Raw genomic sequence first — 16,729 nt, forward strand, 5'->3', positions numbered from 1 at the left:
ATGACACCACTCTAAATCCTCTCTGTGAACTCAGCTCTGTCTATGTGTGCTTTGATATGGTGCCAGGCGGAGGATGAAACACACTCTAATTGCTTGGAGAACATTTCTGTAGGAAAGTCTCCCGGCCTCGCCTCAGTCCTGCCTCCACGTGATAATTTTTTTAAATGCACCGTGGCAGTGTTCTGGACTGGATTTTCTAAGTGTGTGTGCAATTTTTTAATTTTTTTATTTTTTTTTACTTCTTTGCCCACTATTTTATCACAGCAAACCCCTGAAACACACTCTGTAAGGAGAAAGCAATAATGATGTGTGCTGTGCTTAAAAAGGTCCTGATGCAGAATGTTCCTCAGTTAAAAGCTGTGATGTGCTATGGGCTGAACATGGATGAATAATTGAAGGTATAGAATGGGGAAACCTCGAGGCATGATGGGAAACAGCCCACTGACCTGAATTCTCTGTTTGGTACTTTGTGCAACATCCTTGTAGATAATGTAACAATGTATGCTTCACTTTCTGCTCAGGTCCTTCGCAATGATTGCTGGAAAAACGTGACTCAAAGCAAAAGAAATGTTTCTTTTTACACATCTTAGACAGTTTTACCTGATTTTCACATTTTGCCTTGTTTCGCTTCTTCTGCTCTCTGTCAGCTTGTAATTTATCATACAATCCTTGACATTTTTCAAATGAAATGTTTGTTCTTCCAGCTGGCTCAGAGTAGATTGGCTGCAGACGCAAACAGACACAGAGGAATAGTGTTGTGACACTGCCAGCGCTATGCTTACTTTTTATGACAGAAATAATCAAGAGGAGCATAGCAAACGATAAACACAACCTCCGTTTTAGATTTTTATGTTTGTCACAAACACAAATTCTTATAAAGAGGTATATAAAGTATATAGTCACAATGGCATTAACAGTATAAATACAATATTATACCCACACATACATGCACACCAAAAAAAATCCTTTTAATCTCACATCACCAGACCGTCATAGACAAGCTCCACAGGAGAGATCCAAATCCCAGATCACGACCTTCCCTGAAGCTCGTCCAACTCCCCCTCGGCTGAGCCTGAGTGGGTGTTTATGAGAGCGCACATAGGATTGTCATCAAGGTCCTGTGTCATGCTGACACGGAGAAAGTTCAGAGATGTTTTTTTCCCACATCACCACACCGCCAGCGTCCAGTCCCCTAGGCCTCTTGATCTCTTTCTTTTTTATTCGTCACTCCTCTGCTGTCACCTCCATCCTCCTCCTTGTGCAGGACTCACAGACTCTCAGTTACAGCCCACAGACTCCCATGCACACGCACGTACAGTCCACACACACACAGGATTAACTTTCTCCTGATAAACCAGTTTTAGCCAGCACACAGCGAGATTAAACACAGGATTTCACATTAGATGAACCCCTACATTTGCGTAGACTTACACAATGAACTGTCTTCAGAATGTACTGCACAACCGCTCTGACAGTGGGACAGAGTTCAGAGTCTGACTGCATGAGAAGATGAAGCCAAAGCTTTGGAACAGGGCAGTGATCGTCAGATAACCATCATTATTATCCTTAATATCCACAGAAGCTGAGAGATTTGACCAGTGGATTTTTTTCCCATCTACACACGCTCTTAAACTTCCATGGAAGCAATTTCACACAACACCAACCCCGACCAATTTGTGGGTCTATTTTAAACTTTGAGAGCCCTTTGGGACCACCGAGCCTCACTACTGTGGGCCCATTAGCTAGCTTTTCTCTGATGTATCATCTCAGACATGTCGAGCCTTGCCAGTGTCTGTAGGGTTTATCTAGACCACCTGGAGTCTAGACAATGTAGCTTTTGAACTCTTTACTTATAACTACGTATGTGTCTTTACAGTAACCATTTTCTGTGTCTCAATCAGTATAATGGAAAGGAAGCAGACAGGGTCTTCTAACTGGACAGTTGCATTATAAAAGAATGTGTCCATTCTTTAGGACAGAGGCTGTGAAATTAAGGCACTTTAGGCTTCTGGCCTCTGAAGTGGAAGTGCGCAGCTCGCACTGATTTACACTCCAGTCATAAAGCACGTTGTTGCTGTGTTTGTTGCTGAGAAAAACAAACCCTCTTGCTTCCTGGACCATAAAATGTCTGGTTTCTAAAATGTCATAGCAGATGTAATATAGTTATAGAATAATAGCTTACTAACCTGCAGTATTGATTTGAAATATTGGTTTAAATTAAACTGAAAAGGAATGAAGAGAAAACAAATGCTTGTTTACACCATAGAAATAATGAAAGCACTGGGAAATCAAGATTTGTTATTAGACAGAAGACAAATGAACTTTCTGACGTGGACAAATAGACTCGTTTAAAGTTTACTTGTGTTGTATTTTTTGCTGAGTGATCATACTTTTATATTTGAAAGACTTATTTAAAACTATATATTTTTTCTTTCTCTTGAGTAGGGGGAAATCTAGCTTCAAGCTGAATTTTGCTATAATGCACATCACAATTTCTACAAGTATCACTTTCTCAATTATCCATTGTTTAGCTTTCAGCTGGAGCTCACAACTTTCATTCATTTCATATCTGTGGGGCTGCACAAGAAATAAACAGCGTGATTAGTGGCTCCCATGTGCCCACAAGCTCACATCTTTAACTGGCTCCATTCTCACCCAACAGCACTGGGAAATCCCACTGAGATCAATCTCATGAGAATGAGTTATTGCGCAGCTTGTGGTGTGTAGCCCTCAGGATGCAGAGTGAATTATCAATGCATGTGAACGTTTCAGGAAGGTCACTGAGAGAATTCCTCACGGGAAGTAAAAGTAAGTCACGTTCTCATTTGAAAGAGAGAGAACGCCTTCATTTCATGAATAAATTTGTGAGGAGCTGCGGCGCTGAAGCTGCTGCCCACTGTGAAGGTCGGGTGCAATGTCGTGCTTCCACTGCTGGACATTCATTATCGTTATTAACCTCTGAGTTTCTCTGTACCATTCATCATTGCAGTATTGTTGAAACCGTCATTCAACAATCCTGTCACTTGCTCCTTTACAGCAGAAATAACCTTGAAAATGACCTCTACTGGTATTAATAAACAATGGCATGCTAATGAGAAAGCTATGCAGCAGCTCAAATGAATGCTGTTGTTACATGTCTTTGCTGGATTGGTTGCAGGACTAACAATAATACAATATGAATGTAGTTTAGTTTTGCAGTGCACCATCACGCTGCTTGTCTTGAGGTATTGAGCTGTGTGATTTGATGCAGGGGGAGTGTTGATGGTTTTAATGCACTCCTCTATGAAGGACAGACATTATCATCACCACTGTAGCCCATAAAACGATGGACCAGCTGATGACTGAAGTGATTTCTCCCTCCCTCCCTTTTTTCCACTCACTCCCCTGATTTCAGTTAGTGCACAAAATCTGTTAAGTACTGTAAATAGATTTTCTTACATTTCGCTTTCCTTTCTCCTTGTTGGATTCTTGTTTCTTTCCATCTTTCTTTTTATGCAGAGCAGTGACTTTTGTTTGTTGTTATATTTTGCAGGATGGGATAAGATGTGATATAGAATGAAAAATAGCTAACAAACGAACAACAGTGACAAATAAAACAATAAAAGAAACAATTTTGTTAAGCTGCTACTGCTTTAGCAGCGTCATCAAGTCAAATAGATCCTTATGTGTAACCTAATCTAAAGAAATTGATTAGTAACAGTTATATCTTCCTGACTACTCTGCCAGTACCTTCATTGCAATTCCATTTACTGCTGTAGCTCGTGTTACTGCCCCAACCTCCCCCTCATGTACCATGTCTTTAGTATTGTTGACTTCAGTAAGATAAAATGTCATGCGTGTGATCAGGAAATCAGTTCTCCCAGAAGGATCTTTGTTGCGGCTGCTTGTTTTTTTTTGAGAGCTTCATCAAAGAGTAGAGCCTAATCCAATCCATCCTTGACTGCAACTGTCTGTGCCTAAATATATTTTTATTTATTTGTGCAAGCACGCATACATATAAACATGGAATTAAACGTGTAAACATGTAAAAAGTATCCACTCGTCCCCTGTCCCTCTCTTCCTCAGGCATGCATACCAGCATCAGCGAGATCCTAAAGGAGAAGAGCCTGAAGCCGTCTCGCCGCAGCCTGCCCTGCCTGGCCCAGAGTCAGACTCATCCAATCAACCTCAACCACTTCCTGTCTGTGCCTCTGAGCCCGGAGCCCAAACCAGAAGTCGAGGGTCTGAGTCAGAGCATCAGCACCTCCTGCAGCCTCCTCCCCCCACAGACAGGTCAGTCTCCTCAGAGGAACTTAGAGATGTCTTCATACAACACATTAGCGGATGGGGTGCTTTAGTCGTGAGAGAATTGCATCATTGATGTACGCTGACTTCAAAGTTTAGTTGCAGATACAAATAGTTAATGAAAAAGAATTTTAATGTGGAATTAAAATAGCTATCAAAGCAAATACTGTGTCAGAGGAGGGTCATATTAGGTTCAACGCCAGTTAGCAGAATTTCATCCACCACTGTACTGTTTATGTCTTATACCTGTTGCTTAGTTTTGTGACTTCTAACTTCCACTCTTCTAAGTTGATTTGAAGATGACATGTCCTGGTTTTGTTTTAGAATGATTCTTTTAAGAAATGAAAGATTTTGCAGGGGTAATTTTGCAAGTTTGCAAGACATTATTTGGTTATTATGGCCTCTTATGACTTAATATCACTGAACTTGATATGCCCCTGTTTTGTATGCAGCATTTAGGTGTCATTTCAAAGTTGAAATTCTTTTTTATAATGTGTTTAAGTTATTTTTCTGCTTTCTCTAAATAGTTATAAGGATGCCTTTCACAGCAAGTCCATATCGTGTCTGTGATGCAAACTATTAGAGTTGTTCTGTGAAGTTTTTCTAGCACAGTTATGTTTTCTCTTTCTCTGTCTTATTCCCAAGAGGAATAGAATTGGTTGCTACACAGATTTTTATAATGTTTCTTGATGTCGGTGACATTTAAGGCTTGTGCATAAAACTGATTGTGCAGATTGTGTTAATGCTACAGGAGATGTAGAAAACAGTCACATATGTCTGGTGCACTTTCAGAGGAAGTGAGATAGTGTGGGAAATGCTGTTGCAAGGAAAACAATACATCGCTGTATGGACCAGTAAATTTTTACTTAGTCTTATTAATATCTTAAAGTATATTCAGAGGGCACTGACAGGGCTCTGTTTTTGCCACAGCACAAAGACTAGCTCATGCAGCACTTCAGCATGTTGGTATTCTCCTCACCTTGAAATGCCCTTTGCTCGACCCGTTGGTATTTTGGTGCTGAGCGCAGTGGGAAAAAGCAGGAAGGGGAGATGAGAGTTTCATGCAGATGAGCCAGAACAAGGTGAGATGTTGCTATTTTGGTGAGAACTGGCCCTTTGTGCTGAGAATAGACATCTGAGGAACAGGTCTGTTTTCTCTTGGCCCGAGGACGGTGTAGACAGACAGAGAGAGTGTCGACAGAAGAAGAGAGTGTAAACAGAATAACCAGCAGAGCTTATGGGCAAGGACACGATCCTTCACCCGCTTCCCACCTGTGGACACTGACAGATGTGTTCACTGGGGTCAAGCTGGGAGAATGAACCCAAGATGTAACACATGTTGATGTTTTACTATTATTGTACTGATTTTATTGAAGCCTCCCACAGAGTCAGTAAATGTAAATAACAGTAAATGTGTGATTTATACACAGAAAACATGACATTAGCTGATTAATGAAAAGACATGGACAGATTAACATCCCATTGCTTTATTGATACATTTTACTTGGTACAGAAAGCTCCAGTAAACTTTAGATAAACTCTGTCTTAACGCTCTTTTCTCTAATACCATTATATTTCCTGCACAGGTATAATAAAGAGGGTAACTAATCTCACACCTACTCGTTTGAAACCTCTGTCTGTCCTTAATTAATTTATTCTGGTTTTCTCTTTTTTGATGGTTTCCTTCTGAGATTTATGACTTCTTTCTTGTTGGTATTCTTTTGTGTTTTATATGTGTATATCTGTGAAAGTACAGCATGATTCAGAGTAAATTCAGGATGCTTTTGGATGCTGCGTGAAGGAAATTCATAATGAAAAGAAAGAAGAAAAAAAGGAAAAAAGAAACAAGCTGACATATCACTGCAATCAGTTTTCCATGACTTTCTGGACAAGATGTGAGATATATTCCTCCACTTTATTACTTTAATGAAATGAATAGCAAGCAGCTATGGCTATTTTTTCACTGTTCTCTCTAGAGATGTAATTGTTCTAAAGATCATCACGCTGCTCAGTTGTGATCTTAAAATGAACAGACGATAGGAAAGTTTTCTCTACGATCCCAGATGGGATCAGGGAGGCTGCTGATCAAAATAAAACTAAAGAAACACAGTGGGGGGAAAAAACTGTCACATCTTGTAGTAGGACTTAATTCTTTCTGTCTATGGCCCAATAATGTGTTAACACACTAAAACTCATTGTTCGCTAGAGACTCTAATTAAACTTCAGTTACTTAATGAAGTTGTTCAGTCTTGATGTTATGGTGATTTAAATGAAGTGCTTTGCAAAGAGTTTTTTGGTTCACACCCAAATGCAACTTTGTTTTTGTCTTCTAAAAAAAAAAATCCCAGATGTATTTTCAGATAATAACAATAATAAAATATTAAAATTTCTTACACTTGCTGTAAGAAAGAAGAAGGGAAGGAAAGGTGAAATGAGGTTTCAAAACATTGAGCTTCTGGGACTGTTAGAAGGGGAATTCTTGCTAGAATCTGTCTTGTTTGTGTTGCCTCACAGTGTGGGTTTAACAAACCTTTATTTTGTTTGTGCACATCAGTGGGATGAGTTAAGATTTAAGGAGGAAGGAAACACGATTGGCGTTCTTTCAACACTGGTGCATGGATCTGTTAAATTGCATCAAGATGGTGCTCTCAAGCTGGCACCCACATTCAAATAACTTGGATTTTTATTTAGCTCAGATCTAATTTCAGTGTTGGCAATCAGATTAAGGAAAATATTGACTAGAGCAACAACAAAAGACTTGGTGCAGATAGGATACTTTGTGTGGTTTCTCACCAGTTCAATAACTGTCTCATTGACTGTGCAGCAGAGGATGGCAAGGATCATTATATGGAGGAGTCAGAGGTGACTACGTGTGAAACAAGGGCAGACGAGTCATTTCTGCTGCAAAAGCCCTCCACTCGTGCTAAATTAGAGGCCCGCACAGATTCACTTAAGGTACCACACTGCCAGTGATCCACAATTACTGCCATGAATGTTCACAGAGTTGTACTGTTGTTATTTTGTTGTTGAACACTGAGAAATTTCAAGCATTAGCAGCTCTGTGTAGGGCACACCTGCATCTAAAATTTAGAGGTGAATCATTATTGCCACAGGGAAAGAATCCAGCTGATTCCTCTGGGCTGTTTTTCCGAGATGGGAAAAAGCGCATTGACTACATTCTGGTTTACAAGAAGTCCAGTCCACAGGTGGAGAAGAGGTGCACATTTGAGAAGAATTTGCGTGCTGAGGGCCTGATGCTGGAGAAGGAGGTACGAATATGTCAGTAGACAAATCATATAAAATCTGAATGACATTATTTGTATCAAGATATCAGGAGGTTTTAGAAATAGAGGATGACTAACAATACCTTCTGTTTCTCACATTTCTGTATTTCTAATTTGAAAGCCCTCCTTGACAAACAACGACATCATGTTTGTGAAGGTCCATGTTACTTGGGATACACTTTGCAAATATGCAGAGCAGATGAACATCCGAATGCCTTTCAGGTAACTGTAGTTAGAGAAAAAGATTGAACTCTTTACACTGGAAAGTTAAGGTCAGATTTTTCAGTGGCTGGCAATTTCATTCAATCTCTCTAACATCGTTTTTTTTTTCTTTTTAAGGAAAAAATGTTACTTTACGGACTGGAAGAGTAAAACCTTGGGCAGGTAAGTAGATTTAAAGTATAGGATTATTTTTCTCTGTTGCTGTTTGGAGGCAAGAAGCTAGATGCTTTCAGTGTCTAATGAAATTCATGAGAGTCACAGCTGCACGGCTTCAGCAGAAATGTGAGCTGTGGATGCTAATTTAAGAATGAAGTTAGTGTCATGTCAGTGAAGAACAAAGTAAGAAAGTTTGAGTCAAACTGTCATTTTCCCTGGTAACACAGGTGGTGACTTTCCACAATTAATGAATATCTCTCTACAGACTGTCTGTATATCGAATATTTACAAAGTCTGGGATTATAATTTTATACTGGAAAATCAACCCCTGTGAAGGTAGCAGAAACTGAAATGGCTGTAAAGGATGGTTTTTGAAAGTAATTAAAAAAAAATCAGTGATTAAGTGGAGTGCTTCATTTTGCCAGGATTTACAAATGGGAGCATGGTTATATTTGTTAAAATAAACATGTTTAATTAAACTTTCCAACCTTTTCAAACAGCGCAGCATCCAGCACTGACAGAGCTTTTCTATTAAATACTTAAATAATTTTTCACTCAAAAAAATGGAGCTTCGTAGGCTTATTTGCATACTATTTTTAGAGAGAGACACTTGCGCTTTGATGTGATGTTCAAGTATGGTCCAAGCTCTAGCACAGGACTTTGAATTTCCATCTCTTCCTCTCATCTGGAAGGTAGATAGAAACAAGCCAACAAACAATCACTGAAAGAAATTCACGACTAAAATCTTTGGTTAACATATTTTTATTTCTATAAAGTCCACATACCCTATTATGGTTTGAAGGCTTTGATAACCTAGTTTCTTGTGAACTGTGAAATGACTTTAGCATTTTATGCCACAGTTTCGGATGTTTCACATAAGAAGTGTCTGTGTTTGAAGTGGGCAGGAAAAAGGGGTTGTCAAGTATTTCCATGCACCAATCAGGACTGAGCAACATTTGAATCTAGATCTGATAACAGTTGTAGGTTTGTGTCTTTTCTGTCACTAGTTAGCTGTTAAATCCAAGATGTGTTTTTTTTTTAACAACCTTTAACTTGGTGTGTTGCCTGTTTAGACATCAGTTTTGAAGTTAAAGAGGAATACATGAGATTTGAAATCTGTTTTCTAGGGCTTTAAACCTCACATTCATTCATTTCTGCACATTGTCATTCACTTCAGTGACAACAGGTAACTGAAATGATGTTTAATCCAAAGGTGGCAGAAGCTTATGTATAAGCTTTGAATGAGTCCTTGTAAAGCACTGAATATGCAAGAGTCAGTGAAGTGTGATATTACTGGTGTTGAAGGACTGCTGGTTTTTGTCCATAAAACTGCAAACATAGTGTGACTCTTGTTTCCATCCTTTGGCTCTGTTTTGAAGTTTGAGTTTATCAACATAGTCAGCCAAGATAAGATAAGTGTGACCAGACAGAATAACTGCAAGGAATGTGCCTGTTTTATGATACTTCACCATGGAGACTGATTTACTCAATTACAAATACATTATACATAAACATACTATAGTCAACAGAAGATCTCAAATATGAAGGAGCTGACAATGTTGAGGACTTTTTTGGTTATTTTGCATTTTCATGCTATGTACATATTAATGGTCGTGTTTGGAGGACACAAACACACACACACACACCTACTCGCACACAGAGCAGACAAAATCATGCAGACAGCAATCGCTCGCCCACCTGTCCAACTGAGAACAAAGCACTTTTAAGTCTTGTGTGAGAGTGATCTTAGTCACTGTGAAGAATGAGGACCATTATATTTTCCTCAGAGCTCCTGCAGTTTTTCAATAAGCTGCTGTTCTTAAAAGAAAAATCTACCCAAGTAGTAAATAGGCTTTATGTGTTTACTAATGATCTGTCACAAACTGCTGTCCTGTAAAGCTGAACAAATGGGGCCGTGTGCAGGTGGTGACAGCTTGCTGGTTTGATATCATTACTTTCTGTACAGTACCTGTACTCTTCACAACAACATTCATAAAACACTCCATAGCAACAGTGTGTTTTTCCCCTCACAATTTCCATTTATATTCATTCGATCCATATCAAAGCAGCAGCCTCTCAAATTAGTGAAAGACGTCTCCAGCAAATCTAAAGAAGCATTGAATTGATTTTTATCCGCGCTAGCAGCATAACTCTAGGGATGAGGGAAGTGACAGTCTTTCGGTCCAACACGGAAATATCTCAAAAGTATTGGATGGATAGCCAGAAAATTTTGTACAGACATTCATGGTATGCACCATCAGAACAAATTTTCAGTTTATTCAATATGTTGGTTTATGTCCTAATACCTGCAAATTAATTCCAGGACATTCCCATCTGCCTCAGCTTTACTTTATGTCTGGAGCTAATTAGAAAATGTTATCATGCTAACACACTAATGCATGATAGTGAACATGGTAAACATTATACCTTCTAAACACTGGCATGTTTGTATTGCTATTGTGAGCATGTTAGTGTGCAGACATTAACATTTAGCTCAAAGCCCTTCTGTGCCTAAATACAGCCCCACAGAGCTTCTGACTTTGCTATAGACTCTTGTTTCTACTTATTAAATTGGATCATAGGCAAAATGAACACAAAAAATGATGGTGAGGCCTGCAATGTGTCTGTGTTCGTGTGCATGTGTGTGCAAACATGTCTTTAGTGGCGTTGAGGTGGTGCGGGGATGTCAGGGTTGCATTGAGGAAAAAGGTTAGGAGCCACTGTTTCACATCAAAGGAAACACTCTTCATGTTAATCTGTGCCGTTAATCCTGTTTCTCTGTGCGTCCGTGCAGCAGGCTTCATCTGAGATGTCGTCAGATAAAAAGCTGGCTTCCCAGAAATCCCATGAAGCTGGACAAAGAGGCCTTGCCTGACCTGGAAGAAACCGACTGCTACACAGCCCCCTTCAGTAGAGCACGCATGCATCAGTAAGGAGGACATTTACATGTTCAGCCATACATGCGAACCACCACATAAAGCCACTCTCATGATCAAAGTGTCACATAATAGCAGTGTCTGTTTCAGTAGAGTTGGTCTGATATTCATCCTGCTCTGTGTCCCGAGTTTCTTTCTCATCCTTCACATTCATTCATGTCCTGAGATCTGGGTGTGGAATTTGGAAACCAGGAGATGAAATTTGCACTATGAAGACTTGTATATTTGAAAGCTTTGAGTATGAACTCAGAAACCAGAACGATAAGAACAAGTTCATCATAAATAAGATATCAAAATACAGCAGCAGATTTCCATGAAATGATTAGCTTTCTCTTCCATTCCTTCCTGTTTTTTCAAAGCCTCTGTTTGATGAAAGGCATCATCTAATCTCATTTGTCAGTGAATCATTTCCACTTTTCCTTTGCTTGTCAGCCTTGACGTTTTTTGGGAAATAATGATGTTGGAATAAACATATACTTTACAGGACGTATTGAGTTTTAATGAGCTTCCCATCATTGCTGTCTCAGCTTTCATTCAGGGCCTCGACTGGATGATATTGATATACTGTTACATGATGAATTACTGAAAGAATGCGCTGTTATTTTCCTCCCAGCTTCACTATCAACAACAGAGAGACCTTCTTCTCCAATTCCACTAGAAGCAGAATAGTCCATCATGTCCTGCAGCGCACCAAGTATGAGGATGGAAAATCAAAGATGGGTGAGGCACCACATTTGCTTCATACTCTTCTTGGTCCTCACATACTGAACATTCTTTCAAGCAGTGTCTCATTAGTGTCTTCCAGTTCTCATTTATATACAATAATGCACAAAGACCCATCACGGTGACATATTTAGGACAATTGATTTACTGAGACTGGGGCAGAGTCTTACAAAAATCATATGAGGACCACTGATGGTAAAATAAATAAATAAACAAATAAACAAACAAATGACAATATGGGTAATATTTCAAGAAAAAGAACAAGATAAAGTAGTCGTATAGTCATTATAAATTTATACAAATATGTGAGAAAAAAATTCATATATTATCTGAGATTATGACGTCAGAAGTTGGCAAGAAAAAACTCAGAAATTGAGATTGAAGTCACAAAGTTACAGGAAAAAACTTGGCAAATTGTGTTTTTGTGCCACTGCACCAGTGACATTATATTTTTTGTTTGTCCGAGGAACGCCCTGAGGAAAATTCCCTTCGAGGAGTTCAAAGGTCTAGGTCACTGTAACCTTGTGTGCATCCCATTCTTGTGAACATGGTATATTGGATGGACAAGGAATCAAGGAATTTGATTCGCTTTTTTGTCTCTCTCAGTGAACTTAAACACTGGTACAGTATAAATTCAGCAGAACAAGAACAACAATGCTTAACAAATTCAGGTCAATTCTATTATGTATCCCTGTATCACAAATCAAACAATACATACATCCATACATTTTATTAAATTCCTTCAAAATCTTCACTACATACATTATATGAGTCTGAACAGGCATGGACAAACTGCAACTTGGTTGGCGGAAACATATAACTGCAAGGCGGTAATTCTGGTTTTACATGTTAGTATTTTCATTGTCATAACCAAAACCCTTAGGAGCATCAGACCTTTAAGATTTTGCTGCTAATTTGACTTCAGAGAGCGACAGTGGTGGAATTATGTCTTTGTTTTTTGTTTTGCTGTGGGATGATTAAAATGTGGGCTGCTGAGCTGTTGGTATCATCCCACTTGTGGCTGATCTCTCCTCTCCTTCTGGCTGTTGTTTTTTTTTTTTGGTATCGGCAGTTGCTAAACTATCCACCGACTCCCACACTACTATCTTGTCTGACAGCTGCCGACATGTTTTGCTGATTAAAGTTTGGCCTTGAAGGGCTGGAAACGGATTACACATTAATATTTTAATACTGTTGACCACTCTCCTTTCCAACAAATAAGATCAGCTACGCCACAAGAGTGGAAAATCCTTTTCAAATCCTCCCTTTCCTGCTCCTGCTCTCACTATCTACAGTTTCAGTCAGGGGATGGAATCCACTATTGTCCTGTGAAAATGACATTTCATTTATTACTGCTTCATACAGTACAGTACCTGCAGCCATGTCAGATGCAATTCAGTAGGTTCACTGAGATTGAGACAATATTTTACAACCTGCGTCAATGATGATATGGGCACCAAGTAGTTATGGTTAGACAAAAATGAAAGAGGTTGATTTGAAGTGCTTGCAGCTATTTGAAATTCTAACCTGAGTGTTTTAAGCCTCTAATGTCCTTCTCTAATGCAGCCTGTCACTTACATAATGGAGTAAATTGTTATGACTGTGGAAGAGTGGGTTTAAACGAATCTATCACTGAACCCCTCTCTCAATTATGTCTAGTAATAAATTCTTAATGTGGTGTCCTTGTGCTATTCTAGCTGTTATCTGCACATCCTTTGACATGACATGGTTTATTATTTATGCAGGTATCAACCGGTTATTGGGCAACAACACATATGAGGCTGCATTTCCTCCTCATGAGGTAAGACAACTTTTATTTTTTGCTGAAGAGATTCACAAATTGTCAAACTGTACAATTCCTCATGTAATGTGGAATTTCTCATTCATCAGGGTGGTTACAAGAGCAGACATCCCATCAAGACACATGGTGCCCAGAACCACAGGCATCTTCTGTACGAGCGCTGGGCCCGCTGGGGCATCTGGTACAAATACCAGCCTCTGGACCTCATCAGGTAATCAGCTTTGGAGCATATGACACAGCATCATGAGTGCCGTGGTCATGATGCTCGTCCTGTCTTTAATCACATTCAAGATGTGTTGTTTAAATAGAAAGGTAACCCAGCTGTTTGTCTTGATGCACACACTCCATGCTTGTTATTATTCCAGTTTCTGATGAACAAGTTTGTTTATCACCCTCCAACATCTCAGTATGTCTGATATTTCTGATTTCCATTACACTTTGGTCTTCTCCCTCTTACCACAAGTAAACCAAGTGAAGGAGTGAAGTGACAGGGAATAGTTTGACATTTTGGGAAGTATATTCACTTTCTTGCCAAGAGTTAGATAAGAAGATCAGTAACACTCTTGTGTGTCTTAAGTTCAGAGCTGGCTGTTTTATCTGTAAATGGTAACTCAGTTGAGTTATTTTGGAAACACACCAAATCGCAATACATGACAATATTGTTATATAAAATGACATGTACCATATAAAGGGTTTAATCCATAAAAACATACTTCATATACAGCCTTATCCTGAAACTAGAACATTGCTGGCATCGTATTGTACATGTAAACTGTAATACTTAAGGAAGATGTGTTCACACTTTTTTATTTATTTATTTTTATTAATACAGTGTTGCATACACACTTGTTTGTAGCCTAATACAGTTAGTTGCTACTGAGGTGCCTTTGTGGAGCAGTTGTGAAATAAGTGTCTTGCTCAAGGGCACACGAACAGCTGTGGTTTAAGAAGCAGATACAGTTATTGATTTAGTACCCACCACAGTGTTAAACTGTGTGACTTTACAATCCTCCCTATCCATTAGGCCACTGCGACCACCTCACAGTACACTATCTACAGCCACAACTGCACCCTAAATTAACATGGTCAGGCTTAATTAAGGGTCAGAACGATTAATTGGTGAATTTTGACCATCCTGTCTCTGTGTTCCAGGCGTTACTTTGGAGAGAAAATTGGCCTTTACTTTGCGTGGTTGGGCTGGTACACCGGCATGTTGATCCCAGCTGCCCTGGTTGGAGTTTTTGTCTTCCTCTATGGTCTCTTTACTATGGACTCTAGCCAAGTCAGGTCAGTTCACACAGCACATACATAGAGTTCATTAGTGTAGATCATAACTTAAAACATGTATTATTTCTTTTTCCTGAGCCTTGATTCATTGTCTCTCCAGTAAAGAGATATGTGAAGCCAACACTACCATCATGTGTCCTATGTGTGAGGACACCTGTGACCCGTGGACGCTGAGTGACAGTTGTGTCTACGCAAAGGTCAGTGTAGTTCTGATATTCATCACAGTATTTCAGTATGTTACTGTTTCTCAACCCTTTCTAGTTTTAGGTTAAAAGATCTCATGAACCTATACACTAGAGAGCTGTCAAGTTGTCATTTCAATTTAAATGTCTTGATTTGTTTTTCCAGTAGAAAAAACTGCAGAAGATCTGTTTAATTCAGTTTTTGTTGAAGATATATATATATATAAACAAACATCAATATTTTAAGGATTTGGTTAGACATTTTTAGCAATACTGTGCACTTATTTGCCCAGAGTTAGATGAGAAGATCAATGCTACTCTCACATCTGGAGCGTGGTATCAGTCTTCTCATCTAACTCTTGTCATAAAAGCAAATAAGCATGTTTCCCATGTGAGGCCCCCGACTCAAGAATTAGAAACTTTGAAGTAAACTGTGGATCGTCACAAAGTTGAAACTGAAAATATAAAGTCATAATTTTGTTTAATGGGTAAATCCCCTATTTCAGGAAGCACTCTTTTCAGATCAGCCCTCCATGTCCATGTGTTTCTAGGTGACCCATCTGTTTGATAATGGTGGCACTGTGTTCTTTGCGATCTTCATGGCTATTTGGGGTAGGTGGAGGCTGTTTTTGTTTGCCCATTTTCCTGATTTTGAGAACTCTTGTTGTATTACATCAACTGTGCTCTCTGCTTGATATAAACCCTTCTGGAATTCAAATCTATTTATACAGTAGTGTGTCAGTGCTCATGCTTTCACTCTCCACTCAACTCCTCCAAACACATTAAGCTTTTCAACTGAGAATTCAATATATAAACACTGTGCCGTGCAAATACAGGAGATCTTCGCTCTGTTGCACATTTGTCAGCCAATAAATTATGGTCAGGTTTCTCTGACTGAGGATCTGCACTCACATTTCCAGTGGTGTCCTGATGTAATTAGTCGGATAATTAAACATTTCTCCAAAGGGAGACGGTATCATTCTGCTGTCAGGAGTGTAGAATTGCACCACGATAGCCATATGTTGTGGCTATGGTACCCATAGCTATAATATCTTTGTAATGTAGAGGGTGAGCGCTACTGTGCAGCGTCTGGCCCAGATCCATCTATCTGCCATCGTGGTAAATAATCACCTGTGCCCAGAGGGAACACTTGGCACATTGTGTTCTGTGTTTGGGCTAAATGAAGGCCAAGGAGAGCTGCAGAGCCGAGGGAGGTCCAGGCAGCCTCACTGACTGAGGTCTGTAGCTCTGAATCTGGCATGAAGGCTTTTGGCAATGTGGACCAAAGTAACAGTGCTGCACCACTGAGTGAGTGCACTCCAGGTCTAGTGTGTGAGTGTGTGTGCGAGATAGAGATGAAAAATTGGTTAGCCCAAGGGAGCAAACGTAGGCATCTGAAAAGCCTGCTTTTCTCTTTCTTTAAACAAAAGTGGGTCAAGCTAAATTAAACTTCAACATCTTTAACAGCAGTCAAAGTTGTTCTGAGTTGTTCTGACTGAGGCTTCGCATTCTAGTTCTTTATGGGCCACAATTGCTTTGTGTGTCCCAAATTTATCTTTATCACCAGAATCTTTTTGTTTTGCTTTAAATGTACTAACAAAAAACATTTGTAGGGCAGCACATCACGATCACCTTCATGATCAATGTTTTGGTCTGAAAATGCCAGAAAATAAGGAAAAATGTCCCATCACTATTGCAAAAAGCTCAGCTCAGCTCAAAACACATTCAATAAGTTCAGATGTATAAAACATTCAAAATGGACAAATAACAGCTGTGATGAGGCTGCACTGTGTTGATCAAATCCTCATGTCGGTTTCCATTAGAAGAACATCCCTCTGCTGCAGTATCACCCGT

The 16,729-nt window shown here is 39.4% G+C and overlaps 1 protein-coding gene across 1 annotated transcript in view; it reads left to right on the top strand.

Moving 5' to 3' along the window:
* The window catches only part of ano3 (anoctamin 3), a 28,873-nt gene that overhangs the window by 6,212 nt on the left and 5,932 nt on the right, over window positions 1-16,729 (top strand). The window contains exons 2-13 of the mRNA XM_041038023.1: window positions 4,066-4,272; window positions 7,109-7,239; window positions 7,398-7,553; window positions 7,690-7,790; window positions 7,908-7,952; window positions 10,741-10,875; window positions 11,496-11,602; window positions 13,351-13,406; window positions 13,496-13,617; window positions 14,559-14,693; window positions 14,794-14,890; window positions 15,427-15,487. Coding sequence (XP_040893957.1) covers window positions 4,066-4,272; window positions 7,109-7,239; window positions 7,398-7,553; window positions 7,690-7,790; window positions 7,908-7,952; window positions 10,741-10,875; window positions 11,496-11,602; window positions 13,351-13,406; window positions 13,496-13,617; window positions 14,559-14,693; window positions 14,794-14,890; window positions 15,427-15,487 — 1,353 coding nt within the window. The remainder of the gene's footprint in view (window positions 1-4,065; window positions 4,273-7,108; window positions 7,240-7,397; window positions 7,554-7,689; window positions 7,791-7,907; window positions 7,953-10,740; window positions 10,876-11,495; window positions 11,603-13,350; window positions 13,407-13,495; window positions 13,618-14,558; window positions 14,694-14,793; window positions 14,891-15,426; window positions 15,488-16,729) is intronic.

This window comes from Toxotes jaculatrix, chromosome 5 (assembly GCF_017976425.1).
Source record: "Toxotes jaculatrix isolate fToxJac2 chromosome 5, fToxJac2.pri, whole genome shotgun sequence".
Lineage (NCBI taxonomy): Eukaryota > Metazoa > Chordata > Actinopteri > Toxotidae > Toxotes > Toxotes jaculatrix.